Genomic DNA, 24,999 nt, shown 5'->3' with positions numbered 1-24,999 from the left:
TTTATTTTATTTTATTTTATTTTATTTATTTTTTCGGCTGTGCCATGAGGCTTGTGGGATCTTAGTTCCCCGACCAGGTATTGAACTCAAACTGGACAGTCAGGGAATTCCCACTGCCTACCTATTTTATTAGTATCTATTATAAGGTTATTGAGAGGATAAAATTAAATGAAAAGAGATGTGAAGGTACTTCATAAGCCGAAAAGCACTGTACAAAAGCTAATGATTCATTAGCAGGTTACAGATGAACTGGAGAAATGAGGGAAGAGAGTGGGTGGCTATCAGCTTTGGGTAGAAGACACAGAAATGGCTGGATGAAGGGCGCCGCCCTGGCCTACAAGTTCATATTGTCTAAGGTCATGCACGCCCCAGATAAGGACTTGCAACTCAAGTTACAAGGGTAAGACTGGGTGATGGATTGTAACTCTCCTGGCTTTTCCAAGACTCCAGAGCTGGGGGGTGAGAGATGGGGTGGGAGCAGAGTACAGACCCAGGAGGTAGAGGAGTCAGGCTGCTCAGACGTTAACTCCGGGTCTCCGGCCAGCTGGCTCGGTGACCATGAGTAAATTACTTCCCCTCTTTGTGTCTGTCGGAGTTTCTTTATTTGTGAAATGAGGGTAGTATTAGTGCCTGCCTCTGGTGGCTGTTCTGAAGATGACATATTAACAGGAACATAAAATCTAAAGTGTTCAGGAAAGTGGCTGGCGCACAGAAGGCTCTCCGTAAATGCTCATTATTATTCAGACAACTTAGTATTGGCACAGGCATGAGGGAAGTCAAAAGGATCAGCTCTTTGAAGGCCCAGGGGCAGGAGGAGGGGTTGTTGGGCGTATGAATCTCTCCAGCTTTGCAAAGCAGGTGCCAGGGTGGCCTCTCTGTATCAGCATCGGTTCTGTTGCTGCTGAGGAACCGCAGAACGTTCTACCATGCACGGGATGGAGGCGTTCTCATCTAGCACGGTGCTGGGGGCAGCCTGCAGTGGATGACCTCAGCTGCACACACACCTGGGGCCTCTCCTGGTGCCAATGGCAAGCCTGGTCAATAGCACCCCAGCTCCCCAGACACCAGACGTGTCACTGGGGATTCAAACTCACTAAATCCATCTTCCGTCTAGGACACCTAATTCATATCAAGATGAATCAAAGTTCAGAGCTAAAAGTCCGTATAGTTATTACTTTTTACCCTACAGCTACCTCTTTGGGTATATTTCCCCATTTTTTCAACTATGTCTCTCAGAGACAGTTGAATTGATTTACTCTGACATAAATATACAAATGAGAACATTTCTGCATTTTTATGAGTGTTATTCTAGTGGAAAGGCTGCCCCAACACATATGACGATCGCATACGAAGGGGCTCCTGGGTGGTAGGCCCAGGACCAGGTACTGCTCCCATTTATCTCATTTATGGACAAGACCCACCAATCTATGCATGATATATGAGATTTAACTTTGGCAAGCATGCACGAGGTTTGTTTTAAAAATGCAACACTCCCAAGGTTGAATGATGGCTCTTCCATATGGTTCTACTTAATATTACCAAACGACACTGTGTGTGATTTCAGTAAGAGCTGCCACGGGGAGAGGAAGTCAGGCTATATTCTGTCCTGTGAAATCATGACAGACAGGCAGGTATTAAAACAGCCAAATGTAAATCAGCATTGCACCCGGAATTACCATGCAAAAGACACCCAGATGAAACCCTGGAACTAAACACAGCTCTAAGTTTATGAAACTGGCCGTGAAGCAGATAGAGTCTCTCTCCCTCTGTCTCTCCCTCTGTTCCTCTGTCTCTCTCCTCTTTTCTTTTCCCTTTTTAGCTCCACTTTCCCACAGTTACCCCCTCACCTTCAGTATTCCTCCAGGGGATTTAAACTGATAATTACATCAAACAAAAATTTTAAGAACAGCAGTAATAACAACAAGAAACCCTCATCTATTTAAATAAAGGGGAATTCAGTTCCTTCCAAGGTTTGATTTATGTACAACGAAAAAGCCTCTATAATGATATTTTTTAAACCTACATGTTAAAATTTTGAACTTCCTTGCAATGTAGATGTGACACTTCAACAAGTAATGTGCTTTAAAAAAAAAAAAATTCTTTCCAGTACTTCCTTCAATTCACTAATTGTTTTCCAAACAGGAAATCTTACTCTTTTATTGTAACTTTTTGCAAGAATTTTACAAGATGCTGCAAACACACTTTACTAACAATAAGAAAGATGGACACGGTTGAGATTCAAACTGTCATAATTGCACTTCAAAGGTTAACTATTCATTGCAATAAATCCAAGCTCATGCCCCTTTCGATATTATTGCTTCCTCTGACAAGTGGCTTAGCCAGGGATCTAGCTCTTAAGAATCCACGTAGAATGCGAGGTCCTTAAAGCCTCATTGGAACCGAGACTTGAGACTGTTTACAGGAAGAACAAATCATCCCTCAGAGATCTGAAAGGACATTAAGTGCCTCGTCTGTTAGATGTTTGAGATGGAGGCATATTAACTTTGGACTAAATTCACAGGGTTAGAACCACCATCCTTTTGGGAGCAGAGGCTTATGCTCAGAAGGTGATATAAAATAAAGTTTATATAAAATGGTGTAAGGTCAAAATGAAAGCCGAACCACATCTTGAGAAGATTTCATTGTCATACGCTAGCCATTTCCCCTCTTTGTAATGCTGAAATAACTAAGCCCCTGGAATGCTGGACGCCAGGATCCTTCGTCCCAGAAGGTACTGAGCGTTGCCCTGCTCACCTGCAGACCCGAATTCTCCCTCCGCCAGCCTCAGCCGGAACTCAAGCCATTTTCTACTTTCATATTTTCTACCGACAGACGGACCCCAAATGATTGACTTTGGAATCAGCGGGGTGGAGTTTGCTTTTTTACCTTCAGGGCTGGGCTTCTTCATTTCTTCCACCCTGATTAGTTTCTTTCTCACTCTGCGAGTGGAGTTTACCAGCTTGTGTAACCTCTTAAACTTCACCGACTCTTCCGTCTCATCATCCGACTGTTCTCTTGACTGTCAAAGAAACAAAGGAAAAGTTAATCAGATAATTGCCCGGTGCAGCTCCGCCTCACTGCCAGTCTGAACTCTGGGCAGCTCTGCAGCTGAACTTGGGGCACCGACAAAGCTGCCCCACAGGTTCTTGGAGCAACACGTATCATCATCTTAAGGTCTAATTTGGTGGAGAATTAGGTCCTAGGCACCACAACACACACCGATGCCCTGGCCCGGCATGTGGTGCATTTGTCTCAATGAATTCCGGGTCTCCTTCAGAGAACTCGGGCAGGATGCTCTCCTAGCCCGGCCCTGTAATTCCAGTTACACTGCTGTGGTTTGGGCCAGGCTCTCTGTCTGGCCCATCAGGACTCGCTGTTTAACGTGGTCATCGACTACTTCTCCAAACCCAAATTCTGTTGACTTGTTCCAGTCCTCCCCGAAAATCAAAAACAGCAGGGCAGGAAAACGGAAGAGATGCAGAAAGCCATCTTCGGTCCCATCTGTGAGGACCGTCTGCCACATCTCAGCCATCCCTCCTTCAGCCTCTCCCAGCTCCTTCCGAGAGCTCACAAGGCGAGCATGGGGACAGGCCCCGCATTCCTCCACGAGGGACAAGGGAAAAAGCTGACCTTTTCAGCCATACAGTCCTGTCCATATTCCCCAGCATCCCATTTCGTTCTGCAGTGATTCAAGTATGCTCAGTCCAGCTGTTTTCCCTCAAGTATCAAACATTACAGAGAGAGAGAGAGAAAAAAGTCTCTCTGCAGCAGTGACCCAAGCGAAAAACAATCCTTTCCTTGTGAACAAAATGCGGGTCTCGTTTCCAAGTTAGCTTCAACATTCAACATGCAGCTTCCTCTGTTTTATCTGTTCAAAATGTGAAACAGAGTCTCCAACTCAGTGGATGAGCTGCCCGGGCCTGGCGCGCAGGTATCCCCAGGAGCGCAGAGCCCGGCGGAAGTGCGCAGCGTCCACAGAGCCCAGGCCGCTCGGAGCGGCTCCAGTTCACCCCGCGCATCCTGCCAACAGCCTTCTCTCCATCTCCTCCAACCTAGTTCACTGACAGAGTCCGGAGAGAAATGCCTCTAACCAAAAACAAACCACATCTCCGAACACGAGCCTAATAAGGAGAACTCCCCCCTCCAAGAAATACTCTCATTAATCCCAATTTTATAGAAACTAAATAGGTAAGCAAGAGTTAGCAGAGAACAGTTCAAGAGGAAATGAGGTAGGGATTATATTAATTACTTAGGCAGAAAAAAATAGTGCCTGCTGTGAGTCCACAAGTATTTCTGTAGCACTCTGGCCCTGCGTAAGGGAGATACGACCCATATCATGGCCTCTGTCCTCGCCCTGGAGTTCCCAGCACTGGAGCCATTGCACTTTCTCACTGCAAAATTATAAGCAAACCATTAACTCGCTAAAGAATAATTATTACAACCCATGAATGGCCAGTCATCGGGACAGGGGTATTTCTCAGGCTTCCCTTCTGTGAAGTATGTCAATGTCCAATTTCTTTAAAGGTCCTAGGTAAAATATTGCATACACATTTCAGAATTAAGGTTAACTGCTGGTTACCTGGTAATGAAGAGCAGAAATCGACGCCCAGATAACAGGGGAAGGAGGATACATTGCATGCTGGTAATCAGGCTTAAGGCATTTGGTCTAAATCTTAAAATGTAACAAATTAAAATAATAAGTACAGCTTCTACTACATAATGGCAATTGTCTGATTTGAATTTTACTTTTTCTTGGATGAATTGTTGGTTTGCGATGGAATGGTCAGAGTGGTCAACCAGAGGAATGAGAACTTGGTTAGCCCTCATTCTGGGTAATCAGCACCTGAACAAAACCACAGTGCATGGAATTACACATAAACACTGAAAAACATTCTGCCTTCTTGATGTATCTCGAGAGTCAAGTACTTCTAATAGAAGAGTCGACACTTGATTACAGAAAGCTTCTGTACCTACAAATCTAGACCATCTATAACCCTCACGTTAAAAAATTCTGAAGTCAAGTGAGAATGAAATAAGCACAGGTTGTCCATAAATAAGTTCCAGGAAGCTGCATCACAGGATGAAGATCACTCATACCTAGCCTGGGGGTTGCTGGTGGTGGTGTGCATGGGGACTGGGGGGAAGTAAAAAGAGAAATGGGACCCGGAAAGGAGTACTACAAAAATCTTGAGTCCACCGAAGACACAAATCACTTGTAGGAAGCAGACCACCGGAAAGAGCTTTTCAGGGAAAAATCGAAACAGTTGAACCAGGACAGCAGATTTAAAGGCAATGCCCTCCCCTACCCCACCCCATGCCCCACCATCCTACCTTCCTCTGCCCCAGATTCACTGGGGCGAAAAAGAACATATTCCAGGTACTTATTTAATTGCTTTCACATGTTCCATCTATTTTTGAGGAACAAGAACTCTTTAGAACTTTGAGTTAGTGTCATTTTTCTTTTTCTTTAAAAAAACTAAAAGTCTGGAGGTGTTTGCCACTGACAAATCACAAATCATAGCAACCAGTAACTTTCTTTGCATTAGCATGTTTCTGAACACTAGATGAGATAGATGCAGCACAGTTTATATGAAGAGACATGTAGGATAAAACCAAAGTCATTCAAGATATATATATATATATATATATATCTTATTATCATTTTAAAAATAGAAAATCTCCTCTTAAGTGAGCCCGGAAGTCACTGCAGGTAGTTGAACAGTGTATCCCAAGGATGCTTTTTATTGAGAGAGGTGTTGACTTCTCACTTCCTTCTGAGTCCAGAGGAAAAAGAGTTGTGAAATATTTGCCTTTAAAAAATTCTCTCCAGCTGTTTCAACATAAAGACTCCGTAAACGGCATGCAGTTTCCTTTTAAACTAGGGAGTAAAGCTTAAATTCCTCATTTCACGTCTCTCCTTTTAAATAAGCATGTGCCACTTCCCAAATGCTGAAGAAAAGACTTGTCTTTTTATTCAGAAAATACACCCCCCCATACATGTGTGAGATGGGAGTGTGAGAATTTTTTAAAATTAAGAAACAGATATGGGTATATAAAGGAAAGCCTCACACCTAGGGGAACTTTGTAGAAGATGAGGGAAATCTGCAATGTATATAAAATGAATGATTGATTCCAAGAAATAGACTCCGAGTTATTATAAAACAGGTTTTAAATAAACTACAATGAAAAAAATAACACTGTATGTTTATATACATTCAAACACAAGATGGCATCTCTTCCCCTCCCTGTCCTAGCCCAGGTCAGAGTGCTAAGATAAACTTTAGTTTGACCAGCTTCTAAATTAGAAGGTGAAAACTCAATCATCTGTATAAAACCCCCCACCTCCAAACCTGTAGTAGAAAAGGCAACCGATTTACCCCACCAAAGGATGTGGATTTACAATACTGTAAATAGAAACATTTAATTTCCAGCCTCTCTATTGCATATTTTTCCACCAGAAAGCCCATATGGCTCAACTTTTAATTACTTTGGCTAATGCTATATGTAGTAATTCTGTGGTGAATGCTTAAGTGTTTCATTTCTGGTTTCCATGGCAACATTACATCAGATTGCAGACAGCTGGCTCCACAGTTTTAAACCATAACAAATTGACCAAGCCAAGGCACAAAACTATAGCTGCTTTAAAGAGAGAGTACACAATTCGCCTGCCAGGCTGCTGAATGAGGAGGAGCCTATGGGGCCCTTTTGGCTTGTGACGGAGGGTGGAGCCTCCCTCCTTCTCGGCTTCTTTTGGAACATGTGCGTCCCTGACACATCTGCAATGTTCTAATGGGAAAGACACGGAGCCAGCGTGGAGAACTTTTTATAACACAGCTACATTGAGGATAATCAGAAAAAAGGGAACACAATTAATAGCATCTGTAGACACAAAAATGTGTGTGCTGGAGGGAGCAAAGCATCCCCTTACTGTCCAACTGAAGCCTGTCACTGCAGGTCGGGAACAGATGCTTCACTCGCCCCTGACCTTGTAACAAACAGTTCTTGCAAATCATGATGTGCCAGAACAAATGCTTTCCAAAAGCTGCGTGGCACAGTCGCGCAGGCACAGGAGTAACGTGCTGTGATACAGATTAAACTGAACTTGCAAGGAGCAACTAGAACCCTTTTGGGGACTGCTGGAGACCTTGCTGAGCACAGGATTACAGCTGTGCCTTTTGCAGAAACACAGTTACTCAGCCTGCTTCCCCAGCTCCAAACACGTAGCATGCTGTCCCGACTAAGTTAACTTATCTCGCCCCGGAACTATGCTCGGGAACACTATATTTATGCACTTCTGAAAAGTATTCTGAAATTGGCGAGATATTCGCCTGTGAAATTCACACGACGTCGATGGCGTTAACCTTCAAGTTAAGAGAAGGAAACCAGTGGTAGGTTTATGAAAAGCCGTGTGCAAAGCTGCCCGAAACCAAGTCTTCCGCACGAGAAGCCTCCACAAGTGGCAACTAAGCTCCCAGCCCCACGTACACCGAACCCCTCGCATGCCCGCTTTATTCTCAAAATAATATTCACTCCTCTCCTCCAAAAGCTATGCCTTAGTATCGGGTGAGCAAGCTAGGAAAGAATGCTCTGGGTTATAAGGTAGGGAAGTAAACAAGGGAAGAAGGATGAATCTAGAGGAATTTGGATAGGAAAGACGGAAGCATCATAGCCGGGAACAATTAAAAAGCTTTTCCTTGAAGCGACGGAAAGCACATTTCCCCCTTCACGTGAAGCGTGTCCAGCGAACTTACCGGCTTCGGCATTGAGCAGGCCTCAGGGGTGATTCTGAGCTCGTCCGGGACCCCCGCCCCCTCCCCACTCCGAGCGCGTCTTCACTCCCGCTTGCCACCTCTGGAATCTCAAAGTGATGGTGAGGCACTCCTCGAACATACTCCCTGGAAGTTACATGATCGGGCGGCTCTGCCGGCACAGCTTACGATCCGGAGGAGAAGAAAGTGAAGACACTGGTTTCAATTAGCTGCTTGTGGCCTGATCCCCCAGTTCCTCGCTAACTGCATAACTTGTAAGAAAGGCAGAAGTCATCAGCTCTAAGCAAATCTCCTATTCACCACAAGGAAAAAAGGGAGTGTTGTACGTGGCAAACAATCCCCGTTTTCACTGACGAAGGCTCCCTGACCTCCCGCTGGCCTCCAGTTCCTTAATTACTGTCTATGGAATTCCAGAGAAAGAAAAAAAAGAACGCGAGAATCTCAGCAAATCCGGGACAAGGACTCACCCTCACGAGTGACTGAACTGAAAAGAGATCTTTTTTGCAGATAGTCTTCCCAACACCCCCTGAAGGGAGTCGTCGCAATTGAAAATAGACACCTTCCAAGGGCTATTTTTGAAATTCCTGAATTAAAACTTATGATTGTGGTTTTCTCCTAAAGCTGTCACTTTCTGTCTCTCTCCCGCTTCGTATTTTTTTTTTCTTTTCTATTTTAACCACTAGAGTAAATGTAGGTCCCCTTCACTGATGCTTCTAAAACTGTCTTAACCAAATTGTTTCAACGATCACTTCAGAGCAGCTGAGTTCTCTTGGATTCTAAAATGTAAGCACGGGGACTCTGTCACTAGATGGTCATTTAATTTTCTCAGGGCTGTCTAGGGAGCGACATCACATTGTTACTTAAACAGAACACCATCTAAAAAGGCAGGACTGAAAACCCATGTGAAGTTTCCGTGACACAGGTTGTATGTCTATTTCCAGGGCTAAATTCATTCAGGGGGGTAAGTCATGTATTCCCATTGTGTAGTCCAAGCTACCCACTCCTAGGTGCCTCTCACTGTGTGGGTCTTTATTTATGTACTATGCGAGAGCCCCTCTCTTAGTAGGATATCACATAGCAGAGATCCTGGGGTATCCCAGATGGCCAGAGCTCATCCTCTTTTCCTGGGCACCTGTCCTGCTCTCCTTCATCCCTTTGGCATCTCTCACTCCTCATGAAATTCCCTTTCCCTCAATTTTTCTGCCCCCAAAATGTCTCCTCCCATCATTTATCGAATTTCCTATTATTTCTCCCCACAATGGTTCGCCACACCTTCCCTATATTGTCTGTTTCCCATTTCGCAAAGCCATTCCCTGATGCCCTCTCTGGTTTCACATCCGCTCCCTTCCACACTGCCATCTGAGGACCCACATGTGCCCCAAGTGGTGGCAGCGCTTTCCCAATGTGGGACTTCAATCACCCGTATTTATCAAATGCTCACGATTCCCAGGCACTCTGCTGGGTATCTGCACACATGATCTCATTTCACAGACAGTAAACGGCAGAGGAAGATTGTGACACTTCACGGTTCTGCTCCTGCAACACCCTAACTCCACCCGGGCTTCCTTCACCCAAGACTGAGAACCACACTGCGTGCATCACTGGGCTGAGAATTCCTTAAGACTGTCAGTAGAAGTCGCACTTGAATTTCTTTGTTACTTCATGAAAACTAAGAAAATGTGCATGCCCCAAAGACAGTGGGGAAATACTCACAGACTCTGGAGCTAGAGCAGCCGGGCATTAATTTCCAAGTCCTCCAGCAAATCACTCTACTCCTACGGGTCTTAGTGTTCCTCCACGTAAACTTCATCTAATAACATTTGTGTTAAAGTGTTGATGTTTTACGAATTTTGTATATAATTGAGTATAATCGACCACTGGAGCTTGGAGCTTGGTAAGTGATGATTACATCTGCATTCCCTCGATTACTGATGGGAATTCAAACAAGAGAGATTTTAATTCTTGCAAACTGCTGTTTTAGGTGCCATGTAAGTAGCAAAAACACATGAAAGCAAGTGATAATGGCCAACATTTGAGGGTGAGTCTGAACAGGTTGTTCAGATACACAGAAGATTCTGGGCAGGATTCGGAGCCAGAACTCTGGAATCCTGCAGACATAGGCTGAGGTCTCCTTTATGCCACTTGTGAACTCTCATTTATAAAACAGGCAGTGACAAGCCTCTTAGGGTCCTTTGAGAAAATGAAAGGAGACCTTAACTGTGAGGCCTGGAGCCTGGAAGGTCCTGAAACCTCTACAGTGTGAGATCGAGGGAGCTGGGCCTCAAGAGCCAGGCTGTTGTTGTTTTTACATCTTTATTGGAGTATAATTGCTTTACAATGGTGTGTTAGTTCTGCTTTATAACAAAGTGAATCAGTTATACATATGTCCCCATATCTCTTCCATCTTGCGTCTCCCTCCCTCCCACCCACCCTATCCCACCCCTCTAGGTGGTCACAAAGCACCGAGCTGATCTCCCTGTGCTATGCGGCTGCTTCCCACCAGCTATCTACCTTACGTTTGGTAGTGTATATGTGTCCATGCCACTCTCTCGCTTTGTCACAGCTTACCCTTCCCCCTCCCCGTGTCCTCAAGTCAAGAGCCAGGTTTTGTGAGGCGGGTGCAGGGAAGGACCTGCTTGGCCTCCCGGTGGTCTCTCCTCCTGCCCAGCCCCCCTTATTTTTGGCTGCACCAAGCGGCATGCAGGATGTTAGTTCCCCAACCAGAGATCAAACCTGAGCCCCCTGCAGTGGAAGCTCAAAATCTCAACTACTGGACCGCCAGGGAAGTCCCTTTACCCCCCTTTTTAACTGTCGCTGCTGCCACTCTCAGAGGAGCCAGGTGTTTATGGAGACACTCCATGTAGGGAGCCACACGGGCACCCAACAAGGGCTTCTCCTTCAGAAGACAGGAGACACCACAGGGACAGGGACCATGTCCGCTCCCCTCCTTATAAGCGGGGTGCCCAGTGCACCAGTGGGCCTGCAGCAAATAATGCACGTAGAATGAAGAAGCTGAGACTCTTCAGCCCCACAGCTCCCAGCCCTTGCTGTGTATCTGAGTAAACTGCGGGATATTCAAAAGACTAGCCTGGTCCAGGCCACCCTGCGACGCTTCTCGGTGGAGGGAAGGTGGCAACAGGGCAGATCAACTTCACAAAGGAAGAGCATCGCTGGTCTTGTTCACTGGGTAGTGGACTTGAACTACCCACCACATAGTAAGTATGCAAATTTTCAGAGGACAGATTTGAGCATCTCATTCCCACTCTAAGCAACTATCCATTAGGTCCTCAGAGCAAAGTCCAAGGGCCATATTGTGAAAAGCAGGACTGCGTGCTCAGAGCACTTACTTCCAGTTTCTCTGCACGTTACGCTCAGCTATGCAGACACTATGTGGAAACAGCCTCTCACAGCACCTGGTTCTCATACTGCGACTTCCTCACATCATCTCAGATACCCCATCTCTCACGTGTCTGCACACCTCTGCACTTGAGGATTCCTCTTTGGGGAAGATCTCTGTCCACCCCCATCTACTTCCCTAGCTCCTACTCATCCTTCAAGATTCGGTTCAGGACTTCCTTGGTGGCGCAGTGGTTAAGAATCCGCCTACCAATGCAGGGGACACGGGTTCGAGCCCTGGTCCGGGAAGATCCCACATGCTGCGGAGCAACGAAGCCCATGTGCCGCAACTACTGAGCCCGCGCACCTAGAGCCTGCAACAAAGAGAAGCCACCGCAATGAGAAGCCCGCGCAACGCAACGAAGAGTAGCCCCCCCGCCCCGCAACTAGAGAAAGCCCGCGCGCAGCAACGAAGACCCAACACAGCCAAAAAAAAAAAAGATTCAGTTCGTGTGTCACCTCCTCTGGAAAGCCTTCCTGGCTTTCCTCCTCATCTTCCTTAGGCCAGGTGGCTGTAAAGCAACCTAACAAACGTTCTCTTAGGACTTAGCTCAATACATGATCGCAGTATTACTAGCCCTTCACTGAACTTCAAGAGGCCAAAGAGCACTGTCATTTCCATTCCTCTGTCTGCGTTTCAGTAACATTTATTGTTTATTCCTACTAACACAAGATATATTTTTAATTAGAAATTTTGGAAAATGCAGATACAGAAAAAAAGAGAAAGGAAATACTCATATCTTCCTAATCAGAAAAATTAGTAATATTTTGGTTTATATCTTCATACACACACGCACGCACACACACACAATACACTTTTATGTTACTTTTTTTTAAACAAAAAAAGGATGGCCTTGTGATCTTTAGCTGTTCCACCCCCCGCCCCACAGTTACGATCAAGGTCCCCAAAGCCTCCCTCAAATGAACACAGGTGTAAATAGAAACAAAGTGCCCACTTATAATTGTGACCCTCTAAGCCACACTGCTGCCTCTTAATGTTTCCTTTAGAGAAACCCTGGGGCCCTCAATGTACACTGTTCAAACTGTTTTATAACTTGCTTTTAAAAATTAATATGTTTTGAACATTTCCCCACATCAACACATGTTCAAAAAATAAAATATGACAATACATTAATGATTCAATAGTATTCAGACACAGAAGTACACCATACTTTACTTAAATACTATCCTCAATCATTGGACATGCGCATGTTTCCAATTTTTCAATATTGTAAAATATACTCCGATGAACACTGTGGTAAAATTTCTAATGCATCTAATACATTCTTTCTTTAGAATAAATGATTAGATTGTTGAACTGATGGGTGAAGAATGGGCATATCGTTAAGTCTTTTGATACATATTAATAACAGTGTGCTCAGAAGAAACACTGTATTATTTTAAAATCTCACAAGTAGTACAAAAAGAGCACCTATTTCTTCACACAACTGCCAACACTGAACATTACAATATTCTTTCCCAATGAGACAATTAAAGATCATATCTATATCTGCGATAAATAGATACTTCCTGATTGAAATCAATGGAGGGATGTACTGATTCGAGGCATTAGGAAGAAGCAGGAATAGCAATGTGAGTAAGGTGGCTTCACCTGGACTTACAAAGCTTATAATCTAGAAGTCTGGGGGTAGAGATGCCCCAAGAGAAGTTCAGAAATATGATTAATGTAAGTCAACTGTGATAAATGGGTAAGAGGAACAAAGAGCTACAGGGATTCAGAAGTGGGTGAAATCACCTCTGGCTGGGGAAACTGAGACATGCTTCAGTGAGGGGACGGGCACTTGCCATGGCTTTGGGGGCATTTCCGTGTCCCTATGTGAGCCCAGAAGTCCCGTGTTTACATGGCTCCTGCTGACCTTAGATGCTTGCCTATCTGGACGGTCAGAGAAGAGTTCAGCTGCTGCTGCCGCCCTTATAAACAGCATGTGACACCAATCAACAACAGCTTCACGGCCCTCCTCTTCTCCAAGCTTGATTTCATAATCTCTCCAACATGCCTGATCTCCCTCCACTGGTCCAAGAAGTGATGCATTCAAGGTCAGTCCCTACCTTGGGGGCAGCTTATTGGCTCCGGCTGGGTACGTTCAAGATCAGCTACCAGGCATCCCTGTCCGGCTGTGGCCGGGGCCTCCCGATCACAGCCATCAGGTTAATGTGTGATTCTTTGTGTTTAGAGAAAAATTTGTTTCACTCTTTGAAGAAGTTAGAATTACTTTAAAAAGTGTTTATGAATGCAGTAACTATATCAACTATGAAACACACTGTGGGTTTTTTTCCCTTATTTCACAAAGGAGTCAGGGGAGGACTCATCTGTTTAGTAAGAAATATTTTGCTCATTAGCTGGTGACATCATTGCCCTCTGAAATTAGGAGATTTTTGTCAGCATATGGAAAAAAAGATGAAATTCCATTCTTCTCCCAGAGGTACAGTGTAACACTGAAATAATCTCTCTGGCAGTTTCAAAATTAACTAGTTGTCACCAGATTTGAAGAAGAAGGAGGAGGAGAAGATAATTACATGATACTCATACTTGTAAAAAGTATGTGAGAATTTGAGGTAATGTTACCATCCCCTATAGGCAAAGGCTTGTCAGCACTTAATTCACTTAAAGAAACTGTTTAAAAAACTAACTACAAAACCAAAGGAACAGCAAAGGGATGCTACATTCCACAAGAAACTCTATTCTTTTTCTTAAAACTCATGAACTCTGAACTGCTTTTAATCACCCCCAAATAATGTTGCTACTTTCCCTATAAGGAATGAGAAAATATAAGACCTCAGGAGTCCTACAGCCACGTCTAGGGAGACTTGAATAACAAGTAAGCACACTCGTCCCAATTCTGCAAGTTTCCACGAAGCAGAGAAAATGCCTTTCCTTCTCCTGAAAGGAGTTGGGGGAGGTGAGAGGTTAAGTGGAGGAAAAAGAACCGACTTCCCCTTCACTCTGTAAAAATCTTTTTTACAGATTTTACTGCTTGAGATGATGTCACCCTGCCCATAGGTCAGAGAACCCCACTGGTCATATAAAATAGGTGAGTTGAGATAAAAAAGAAGTTAGGGGAAGGTAGTCAACAACTAACTCTACAGGTGCCTCTGTAAAGAGTGGGGGAGTGTTACCCAAAACAAATCTATGGTGTCAGGCACACTGACGACTAAAGCAAAACACCAACCCCCCTCATTCCCAAGTGTATTCGATTCTCACATAGCCCGTGCCATGGAAAAAGGATGATTCAGAACAGGACTGCCAAGTAGGGCAATTACATATGCTTTTGAGGCTCTAGTTTCTGGAGCTGATGGAAGTTTTCATCCCAGAAGCGCTACGTCTCCCAAGAGACTGGGTGGTGTTTGCAAAGTCACATTACTTTTATGGCATGTTAGACTGACTGATTCATGGATCAGGCCCGATGACTTCTTGGACAAGGCCGCCAAACAACCTTGCCTAGGCACATGACGATGGAGGAATACAGAGAACCGATGGAGCCTGCAAGGCAACGGAGGGAAGGTGCGGACACCGAGTTCTTCCCTCCAACCCAAACTGAGGCTACTGAGCAGCACGGGCATCTGTTGAAGACGGAGGCAGATGGGCCGAAGGTACCTCCCAGAGTCACGATCTATCTATGTGTGGCCTTAACACACTTCTCCTTATGTTTGTAGAATGAATAATAAGCAAATTTACTTCCAAATAGAAGACAGCTTAGCTTGTTTTTGTGTCTCTATAAACACAAAGAATAACACATTAGCCTGATGGCTGTGATCAGAAGGCCTCAGTTGATTCACTGGCTTAGAAAATGAATCAATTAGAGCTAGAAAAATTGTTTGTGGTCATCTAACTGGCAAAACAATCAGGTCATGATGACTGCTGAAAACTAAACCACAGCATATCCTTCCCACAACTAACAAAATGAGCAACAGTGTCCTACAAAACACAATTACTGAAAACTGGCAAAAATACTCCACCAAGGGCATCCAAACAAAAGTATATAACCTAATATATTAAACTTTAGAACTCCTTGATCAAGCTAAGAAAAAAATTCCTGAAGACCCACAGAAAAGGAAGCAAACTGTGTGGCCTTCTTTATCTTTTTCGGATCTAAGAGCAGCGGAAATTGCTTCAGGAGAGTAATGAGTGAAAAGATGGAAAGTCAATGGTCAGGCTGATCCTGATTGAAATGAAGCCTCTAGAAATTCACCAGGAATCGGAGGAATAAATTAAAGACAGCCCGGCTCTGGTGTGCCCATTCCCCACCCTTAAGCAAGCAACGTGAACAGTGACGCAGCACATTTAACAAACTTAGGAGAGAGAAAGCCGAGCCCCGGTATCCCAACGAAGACCACATTCCACCTCAGCTGGGTTTTCCCACCTCCCCAGCTATTACGTTAGGCTACAGCAACAGCAAACATGAATGGGTCACAAGACAAAGGAAGGAAAACACTCCACTGTCTGACAGCACGGCAAACAGGTCAAAAAGAAATCCTCATTATATCAGCACAAACAGAAAATGTGACCTGAGTTACCCAAGCATGATCAAAGTGAAAAGAAATGCATGAGAACTACTCAAACAAACTATAACAAGGGGAAAAAAAGAGAGAGAGAGAGAGAGAGAAAAGGCATGGACAAACACAATGATTCTATCTTTTGATCCCATCTCTCTATCAGAAGAAAATATAACTCAAGGAACAGGAAGCAATTCCTAACAGTTGCTTCTCTCTATAAAATAATTAAAGAAGAACATGAATTCAATTAAATGAGACCTCAAAGACAAGATGAAAAACAAGAATGATATAAATTTTAAAACTGCAATCATATATGGAAGCAACATAAATGTCCATTGACAGAGGAACAGTTAAAGAAGATGTGGCATATATATATATATATGTATATATATATATAGATAGATAGGCATGCACACTGTGGAATACTACTCAGCCATAAAAAAGAATGAAATAATGCCATTTGCAGCAACATGGATGGACCTAGAAATTATCATATTAAGTGAAGTAAGTCAGACAGAAAAAGACAAATATCATATGATATCACTTATATGTAGAATCTTAAAAAATGATACAAATGAACTTATTTACAAAACAGAAACGAATCACAGACACAGAAAACAAACTTACTGTTACCAAAGAGGAAAGGGGTGGGGGTGATAAATCAGGAGTTTGGGATTAACAGATACACACTACTAGGTATAAAACAGATAACCAACAAGGACCTACTGTATAGCACAGGGATCTATATTCAATACCTAATAATAAGCTATAAGGGAAAAGAATCTGAAAATGTGTGTGTGTGTGTGTGTGTGTAACTGAATCACTTTGCTGTACACCTGAAACTAACTGAAAATAACTTTATAAATCAACTATACTTCAATTAAAAACAAAAAACAAAACAAATTGCAGTCATAAGGAACCAAACCACCTATTACAGAGCCAATTTATAAATAAGAATGAGCAAAGAAAAGAAGCAATACCGTATTAGTCAAAATATTGATACTGAGAAAAACTTTATTATTTAAATCCATTTTCCCGTATGACCCAAGTCTGAAGATTCACCCACCTATTCACGTAAGCCATTGGCCTTGCTGCTCCGTCTACCTAACAGGTTTCTCTTCCTCCTCCTGGGGAACCCTTGCTCAGTTTCAGTCACCTTCACTGGCCTTTCCACACTCTCCTCACTGGGGCTTCATGGACTTTCTGTGCGTATTTCAGACACTCGGTAGAAATATTCCAATTAAGGCCCCAACCATGCTATCCACTTGTCTGTCTCTTCTTCTCAAATATAAACTCCTGTGTGTAGGGACTGACATATAGTTGGTACTCAGTAATGTCTGCACAATGAATGAGTAAAAGAATGTTCAAGATGGCATTCTTTCACCCACACTCTGGCTCAAAAGCACAGTGCAAGAAGTGTCCTTGTAGGAACTAATTATGCAATGTTATTAGAATTATACTAGTAATAGTACAACCAACCAGGGATGAGAGAGGGTGTGATACAAAGAGGGAAACGAAAAGGGACAGAGCAGAGAATAAAGGGATATTTCTACAGAAATTATTCTGTGAATAATTAGAATTTGAATTAGAATTTGGTTGTGTTAAAATAGTGCTTTCTAGGGCTTCCCTGGTGGCGCAGTGGTTGAGAGTCCGCCTGCCGATGCAGGGGACACGGGTTCGAGCCCCGGTCTGGGAAGATCCCACATGCCGCAGAGCGGCTGGGCCCGTGAGCCATGGCCACTGAGCCTGCGCGTCCAGAGCCTGTGTTCCACAACGGGAGAGGCCACAACAGTGAGAGGCCCACGTACAGAAAAAAAAAAAAATATTGCTTTCTAGATGAATGTCCTTGATGACTGGGTATAGTTCTAAGAGTTCTGATATAGTGACTTACAGTTCAAATGGACTCTGAACAAGTGATGGGCAGTCCATGACTTCAGTAAGTTGGCTTAGGCTGGAAGCGGCCCTCAGTCTGGATCTGACCCATGAACCATGATAGGACCTGGGTCTCTCTCTAACCCATCCATTATATAAGATTTGGTACCAGGGCAAATGATTTAATGAGGAATTAACATGTGATGAATCACTATCATTAAACAAGTAATGGAAATCCTCTCTTACCCCAAGCTCCCTAAGGTTCATCCCAAAAGTGAAGTAAGAAATTGGCATTGCAAATCTAAATGCCAATCCTTAACCCATATTATATTACAAATATCTGTATTTAGATATAATCAGCTAGCTAGGGTACGTGTCGTAGATCCTGTTTGGTATTTACGTATTAGGTTGGACAAATGAGATTGCTATTTTTAAGGTCAAAAGCTAATATTTCCAGTTCACGTGGTTCGACCTAATAAAAGAAACAACAGGGAAGTCCCTGGCAGTCCAGTGGTTAGGACTCCACGCTCTCTCTGCCGAGGGCCCAGGTTCATTCCCTGGTCAGGGAACTAAGATCTCACAAGCCACACAGTGTGGCCAAAAAAATTTAAAAAAGAAAGAAAGAAAGATGAAGCTGAGGGTGACAGTAAAATCTTAAAAAAAAAAAAGAAAAAGAAAAGAAGGAACAGGGGCTTCCCTGGTGGCGCTGTGGTTGGGAGTCCGCCTGCTGATGCAGGGGACATGGGTTTGTGCTCCGGTCCGGGAGGATCCTGCATGCCGCGGAGCGGTTGGTCCCGTGAGCCGTGGCCACTGGGCCTGCGCGTCCGGAGCCTGTGCTGCGCAACGGGAGAGGCCGCAGCAGTGAGAGGCCCGCGTACGCAAAAAAAAAAAAAAAAAAAAAAAAAAAAACACGAAAGAACAGACCAGAATGTGCCCGAAAACTAACTTAAATTTAAAAATGATAACAATAGGTTACATAACCCTCAGATTATATTGTATCTGGGTATTCTGTCGTTATTTACTTTTGTTCACGTGGCCCTTGATGTGTTGAGGAGGGTGTGCAGGCAGCATCCTCAACTCCCTGTGACCATACAAACCAGTGAAGATAGACGTGTACTGATAACCTGGCTGGTTTGCCAGGTGCAAAGAGCCAAATTTCCAACTATTTCTGGGCCTGCTGTAAGAGCACCCCCCAACGTAACAGGCATGGAAGCGCACACCCACATGCTCAATGAGACGGCCTCGTTGTCACTATATGGCCCTAGATAATTTCAATACAATTAGTGTTTATTTTTCCCAAACAGTAATCCCAAGGCCACATATGTTAACTGAAATCATACCAGACCCGTTTCTAAGCCCACAGACACTTACACGTTCTGAAACAGAAAACAAACCGATTATGTGTTTGGTAAAAACTTAACCAATTAAACACACAGTATTTACATTAAGCTTGTTCTGACAACTCCAGTCTGTCTGCCGTAATACGCAAAAGCAGAAGCGCTGCTGCCATGTTAATGGCATGTACAAAAATAAAACTTTTGACGGGAACCCCAGTATTTTAAGAATGACAGTTAATGGCGAGGTAGAAGATCGTCACATAAAGCAATAGAGGCTGGCGTTCATTGGGTATTTACTTGGTGCCACTTAATCCTTGCCACACCCGTGTGAGGTAGATACACTCGGCCCAAGGTGTTTTTTTTTTTTTTTTGTGGTACGCAGGCCTCTCACTGTTGCGGCCTCTCCCGTTGCGGAGCACAGGCTCCGGACGCGCAGGCTCAGCAGCCATGGCTCACGGGCCCAGCCGCTCCACGGCATGTGGGATCTTCCCGGACCGGGGCATGGACCCGTGTCCCCAGCATCAGCAGGCGGACTCTCAACCACTGCGCCACCAGGGAAGCCCTCAGCCCAAGTTTTGAGGCACAAAGAGATGAAACAACTTGCCCTCAGATGCGGAGCTAATAGGTGGCAGAGCTGGGATCTGGACCCAAAGTCTGACTCACATCTGTGAGCTTAAACCAGCCCCCTCACCGGGCAAACGCCTGGCTTTCCCGAGGCCAGAGCCTCCTTCCTGTCTAACTTTGTTTAAAGATGATGATCTCAAGGGACTCACAGCAAACACACGCCTCAAACTTTGGCCCTTCTCCCAGGGACAAGGCTGGGGAGAGAGGGTGGTGTGGAATAAATGACAAGAAGTCATCTAAGCAGTGGTTCTTGGTCAGCTTATGTCCAGTGAGAGCAAAAGTCATCTTTCTCACAAGACTTTGTGACACGTTATTTCAATGGACTGATTTTGTCTCTAGTCTCTCCATAAGCTACAGGTCTAAAGAATCATTACGGGGCTTCCCTGGTGGTGCAGTGGTTGAGAATCTGCCTGCTAATGCAGGGGACACGGGTTTGAGCCCTGGTCTGGGAGGATCCCACATGCCGCGGAGCAACTAGGCCCGTGAGCCACAACTACTGAGCCTGCGCGTCTGGAGCTTGTGCTCGGCAACAAGAGAGGCTGCAACAGTGAGAGGGCCTGTGCACCGCGATGAAGAGTGGCCCCCGCTTGCCGCAACTAGAGAAAGCCCTCGCACAGCAACGAAGACACAACGCAGCCAAATAAATAAATAAATTTATAAAAAAAAGAATCATTACATCTACTCTTCTAAAGAGAATTTTAATATGTCTCTATTTTACTATCATTTTCATTTCAAAATTACATTTGTTAAAATTAAGAGGAATATTGCTTCCTCTTCCCACCCAGCCAAATAAAAATGAAATTTGTAGAAGGTGTCTATGAAAGTCTGAATAATCATCTCAAGGCTTCAAGTACACATTAAAAGACCTGAATCAATAAGAGTTATCTTTGCCATAGTCATATTTAGAAAGATTTAGAAAAGTGTTCCTTTTTTTGACACAGTGTAACATAGCATGGCATGAACATGCTAGCCCAAGCAAAGAGGGTAAAAAAGCTCTCTGGCAAATTACCGCTAGGCCATACTTCTGCTCTTTCTCTTGGTCAAATTAGAAGTCAAATGAGTTGGGCTTCCCTGGTGGCGCAGTGGTTGAGAGTCCGCCTGCCAATGCAGGGGACACGGGTTCAAGCCCTGGTCTTGGGAAGATCCCACATACCTCAGAGCAACTGGGCCCGTGAGCCACAACTACTGAGCCTGCGCATCTGGAGCCTGTGCTCCGCAACAGGAGAAGCCGCGACAGTGAGAGGCCCGTGCACCGCGATGAAGAGTGGCCCCCGCTTGCCGCAACTAGAGAAAGCCCTCACACAGAAACGAAGACCCAACGCAGCCAAATAAATAAATAAATTTTTTAAAAAAGAAGTCAAATGAGTTGAGTAAAGCTCTTCCTCTGTTCAAGAAATAAAGAGTCAAAGCACACATCCAACCATGCTGTATTTAAGCCTAGCTAGTATAAGAATTAAAGCTACAACAAGCAGAACCATTTTCTAGCCACAAATCAAAACGTACCTTGCCAGTGAGAACCCTTTTCAGCTGAAACCTGTATGTTGTTAGGAAAAAAAATCCTTTAGGAAGAGAGATTCAAAGAAAACTTATCAACAAGATTAAAAGCAAACAGTAACTTACATTCAGTAATGTAAGTTATTTTTATGCTTGGAATCTATTCTCTCTTATATTTCCTTATAAAACCAATAATATAAGAGCAGAAAGACAGTAGAAAGAAGGCCAACCGTTTACATAAAGATACCTTTACTGGACCTATAATGTCAACTTTAATACTAAGGTCTATGTGAATCTTCTCATAGTTTATGCATCCAATAAATATTTACTCAAAGTCAGCAAAAATATGAAAACCTTATTTTAAAAAAATCGCTGGTACTATCTATAGGTAGAAGACAATTCTGTAAATTCATCATGTATTGTCATTAAAAAAATGACAATGTTGTTTGGGAATCAGATTTCCCCAAACAACAAAGCTAATAATATTGGTTTCTATCTTCCTTTAACCTTTGCAATATAAAAATAAAACTTCTGATAAATTTTAACTTATAGGCATTGTCTAGAAGTTCACCCTAGTAAAAGAAACCTATTCAAAATGAGAATTATTTTCACTTTATTAATTATATTTAAGAATAGCCAAGTTTTAAAAGATCTGGTTCAACCCAGAGTCCTGGACCCTAAAAAGAGCACCTTGCATTTACAGACGTCTCTTGGATAAGCAGAAGCATCGTTCTGCCCCCGAAAGGAACACCCCGTAAGCATGAGCTCTGTTCTCTGACCACATTCTGTATTAAATGATTAAATTGTCCACCTTTTCTTTGGCCGTAATAGAAATTAGGCCATTCGCCCCAAGAACCACTAAAAAAAGTAACTCTGTGGAATGCTCTCTGGGCCTTCAGCACACTATCTTTTAGAAAGTTCTAGATTAGACTAAGGCTATAGCAACCTATTCTTCCAAAATAACAGACCTGAATCTTCTGGCTGGAAGACAATGGCTGTAATTGAGGTAGGTGAAATGACTCTGAAAAGCCTCAGTAAAAACCATCTGCTGGTGAGGGCCAAGTTTATGGTTTATAATTTTAGAAAGCCCCCAAAAGATTTAACAGTCTTGCATCATGCCAACAATATGGGGATATTTTAGTTGCAACCTTGAAAGTCCTCAATCAGGGAAACACTTAAAATAGTATTTTGTAAAAAGTGGAAGAAATGACCACCTGATGTTGTATGTTTGTTACCCCAAATCTGGACACAGTTCAACCACCTGGCTCCCCAGGTTAGTGGCAAAGCTATATTCAGAATTGGAATGAAAGGTTATGCAGAGATGCACATACAGATGTAAGGTATTATTATAACACCACAGTGATAACATAGCACTCTTTGCACAAATATTTCCCAACTCTAAATTTCCCCAAATGTAAAAGTGATCAATTATGAAACGATGACTTGATTTACAAAATAATTCACTTCACAAAACATTTCACCATAGTTGCTTCACCCTGGTAAGGAGCTCCAGATACAGAAACATAATTCCAACTTTTTCTGGAACACAGTTTGTATGAAGTGAAACAATTGAACGCGACCAAACTGGATGTCTGCAATGGACTCTAAGAACTCTGGTGCTTTACTGTCCTTGTTGTTGCTTTACTATTTCTTTATATATTATATATTTAAAAAAATAATTTGAATAGCATCATAATCAAATAATTTACAATTTGACATTTTTCGGAAAGAGAGTTCAATGCAAGTATTTCAGGTACAGATCACCAACTCTTACCTACCACTTTTGTAAAAACAAAAACTATGATTTACTAAAATGCACGCCTTGAGTAAAAAAACTTTAAACCCCAGTAAGACAGAGAGCACAATTTCTTTAAACATTTTCTTAATCAGAAGGTAAACTGAACCTCAATGCACAAAGCTGAAAGCTTAAAATGAGAACTCTTACAACCTTTCCCCTGCAGGAGGCGAAGGAAAACAAAAGTTACTAAAATAAAATGAAAAATATTAAAATAAACGTTCAGATGTTTAACAAGGAATCCAGTTAAGTACTCAACCAGAAATTCTTTTTAAAAACTCTAACACTCACAACAGAAAAACGGCAGAGAACAGATTCCCCTCTGGCAAAGAGAAAGCTATATTTCACTTCCCCTGGTAACTATCTTTAGTACTTTATACTCTTGGAAACTGAGAATGTGAGTATGGATTTATTGTGAAGCAACATGCAATTATCGAATGCCAGTTCTGGGGGTGGGGGAAGCCTATGAATCAATGCAAATGAAACCCTAAAGCACGACAGCCATCAATATAGGCATTGAGGTCCGGTGACAAAGGCCTTATGATCTCTGCAACTTCCATGGCCTGGGCATTCCCCACTATGGCCAGTGGGCTATTTGCATCTCAGTATAGAAAAGAATCGATAGAAAGCTGAAAAGCCCCGGCCCTCGCACAAAAGATAATCAAAGCACCGAACCCAAGGCAGCTGGAGTAGGACACAGTGGGAATTATCTGAAATTAATTACCCTGCTAGTAGGCAAATGGAGCATCAGTGAGAAGGAATATTTTGGATGGAGTTTCTTGCTGAGTCTCCAGGAAAACACGGGACAGACTAAAGTCAGGGTGAGAAGGGCAAGTGTCACGTACGTCGGGATCCCAATCAAGTACAAGCGAACTTCGGTGCCAACGGTTCATTAGCATGAAGTAACGAACAGCGTGACTGAACATGGGTGGGGGTTGTTTGCACAAAGGCAGCGAGCAAACTACAGAGTAAACAGCCTTTCTTCAGCAAACTCCACTGCTGACTAGACTGTCTTCACCTACATCGTTCAGCAAAAAGACAAGTCATTCTAGAGCCTCTGGGATTGTGCCGCAAGTGGAAGGAGCACATCGTACCCCCGGCCCTCCCTCCAACTAGGAAAGGCTGAGTTCATTTTTGAGCCGTCCATGAAGAAACAGTTTGTAAGGAGTTAATAATGTAATCATGTACGTGAGTCTGTGTGAGCACGTGTGAGGCTAATTTTAACCTCTGCACTGCAGGGTACACTCCACTGGGGCAGGGCCTCTCTCTCTCCTTCACCTGTGTAACCTGGATACCTAGCGTGAAGCCTAGCACATAGCAAGCGCTCTGCAGAGGCTCCACAGATGCCTCCTAAGTGAACAAAGAAAGGCTCAAGAGAACGAATGCCCAACTTTTAAGAAGTACCCATTTCATTCTGTCAGCTGATATCAAGGTGATGGTTGTGATTTACCCTCTGAAAGGGGTTCAACAAACCAATACTTAGTATAATACTTTCTTAGCAGCTTGTTCAAAATGCCTACAGTACTCTATTTAGAGTAACTTTTTCCTAAATGAGATAAGCCTCCCTCCTTACCATCTAAGTATGTGAGGTTCTACTACAGGCCTGTTTCTCTGAATGGATAGTCTTGTAACCTCTCCCTGGACTCAGATGCTATTAATCAGGACAGTATCCAGTGAGACGGACACTAGAAGACCCACTATGGACAAGTGAGGCTACGTGTTCTCCCCCGAGTTGGGTTTGAATCACATCAGTCCTGAGTTACGATATTTATTCTTCATGATTCTTTGGATTCATGATTTACATTTATATTATGTTAGAACTAGGGGATAAGAGACCCCAAAAGGCACAGTGAAAACCATGGACATGGTTCCTTTGATTACCTCATGGTCCCAGGACATGCTGCTGGCTAGCATATGACACATTTATTATTATAAATGGTAACGTCTCAGTCCCCTCCACACAAAAGCAAACCAAGCAGAGCTTTCAAATTAATAATCCTTTGGGTTTTTTGTTTATTTGTTTGTTTATTTTAGCTGCAATGGAATCTGCTGTTTGATTCAGGAAATCAGGGACAAGGAGAGAGTGGGAGGGTTATGTTTACTAATGATATGCCATCATTTGTTACTTAGATGCAAAGAAGTGTAAAGACTAAGTCTATAGTCTCAAGACATAAAACATGCTCTTAAAGCAGCCCGG

The 24,999-nt window shown here is 43.4% G+C and overlaps 1 protein-coding gene across 4 annotated transcripts in view; it reads right to left on the bottom strand.

Annotated features, from left to right (window-relative positions):
* Positions 1-24,999, bottom strand: part of SASH1 (SAM and SH3 domain containing 1) — a gene marked incomplete at its 5' end in the record, with an annotated part of 187,854 nt that overhangs the window by 33,034 nt on the left and 129,821 nt on the right. For 2 of the 4 annotated variants that reach the window (XM_082668750.1, XM_082668753.1), the window contains one exon: positions 2,887-3,019. In XM_082668750.1, the coding sequence (XP_082524876.1) occupies positions 2,887-3,019 (133 nt within the window). Of the gene's footprint in view, positions 1-2,886; positions 3,020-7,751; positions 8,127-21,016; positions 21,048-24,999 lie in introns of those variants that run through there. The other 2 variants (XM_082668751.1, XM_082668752.1) reach the window with 2 other exon arrangements.

Source organism: Grampus griseus, assembly GCF_964374135.1.
Source record: "Grampus griseus genome assembly, chromosome: 13".
NCBI classification, from domain to species: domain Eukaryota; kingdom Metazoa; phylum Chordata; class Mammalia; order Artiodactyla; family Delphinidae; genus Grampus; species Grampus griseus.
Note: the sequence above shows the minus strand (reverse complement) of the source record. Positions and strands in the feature narration are given on the sequence as shown.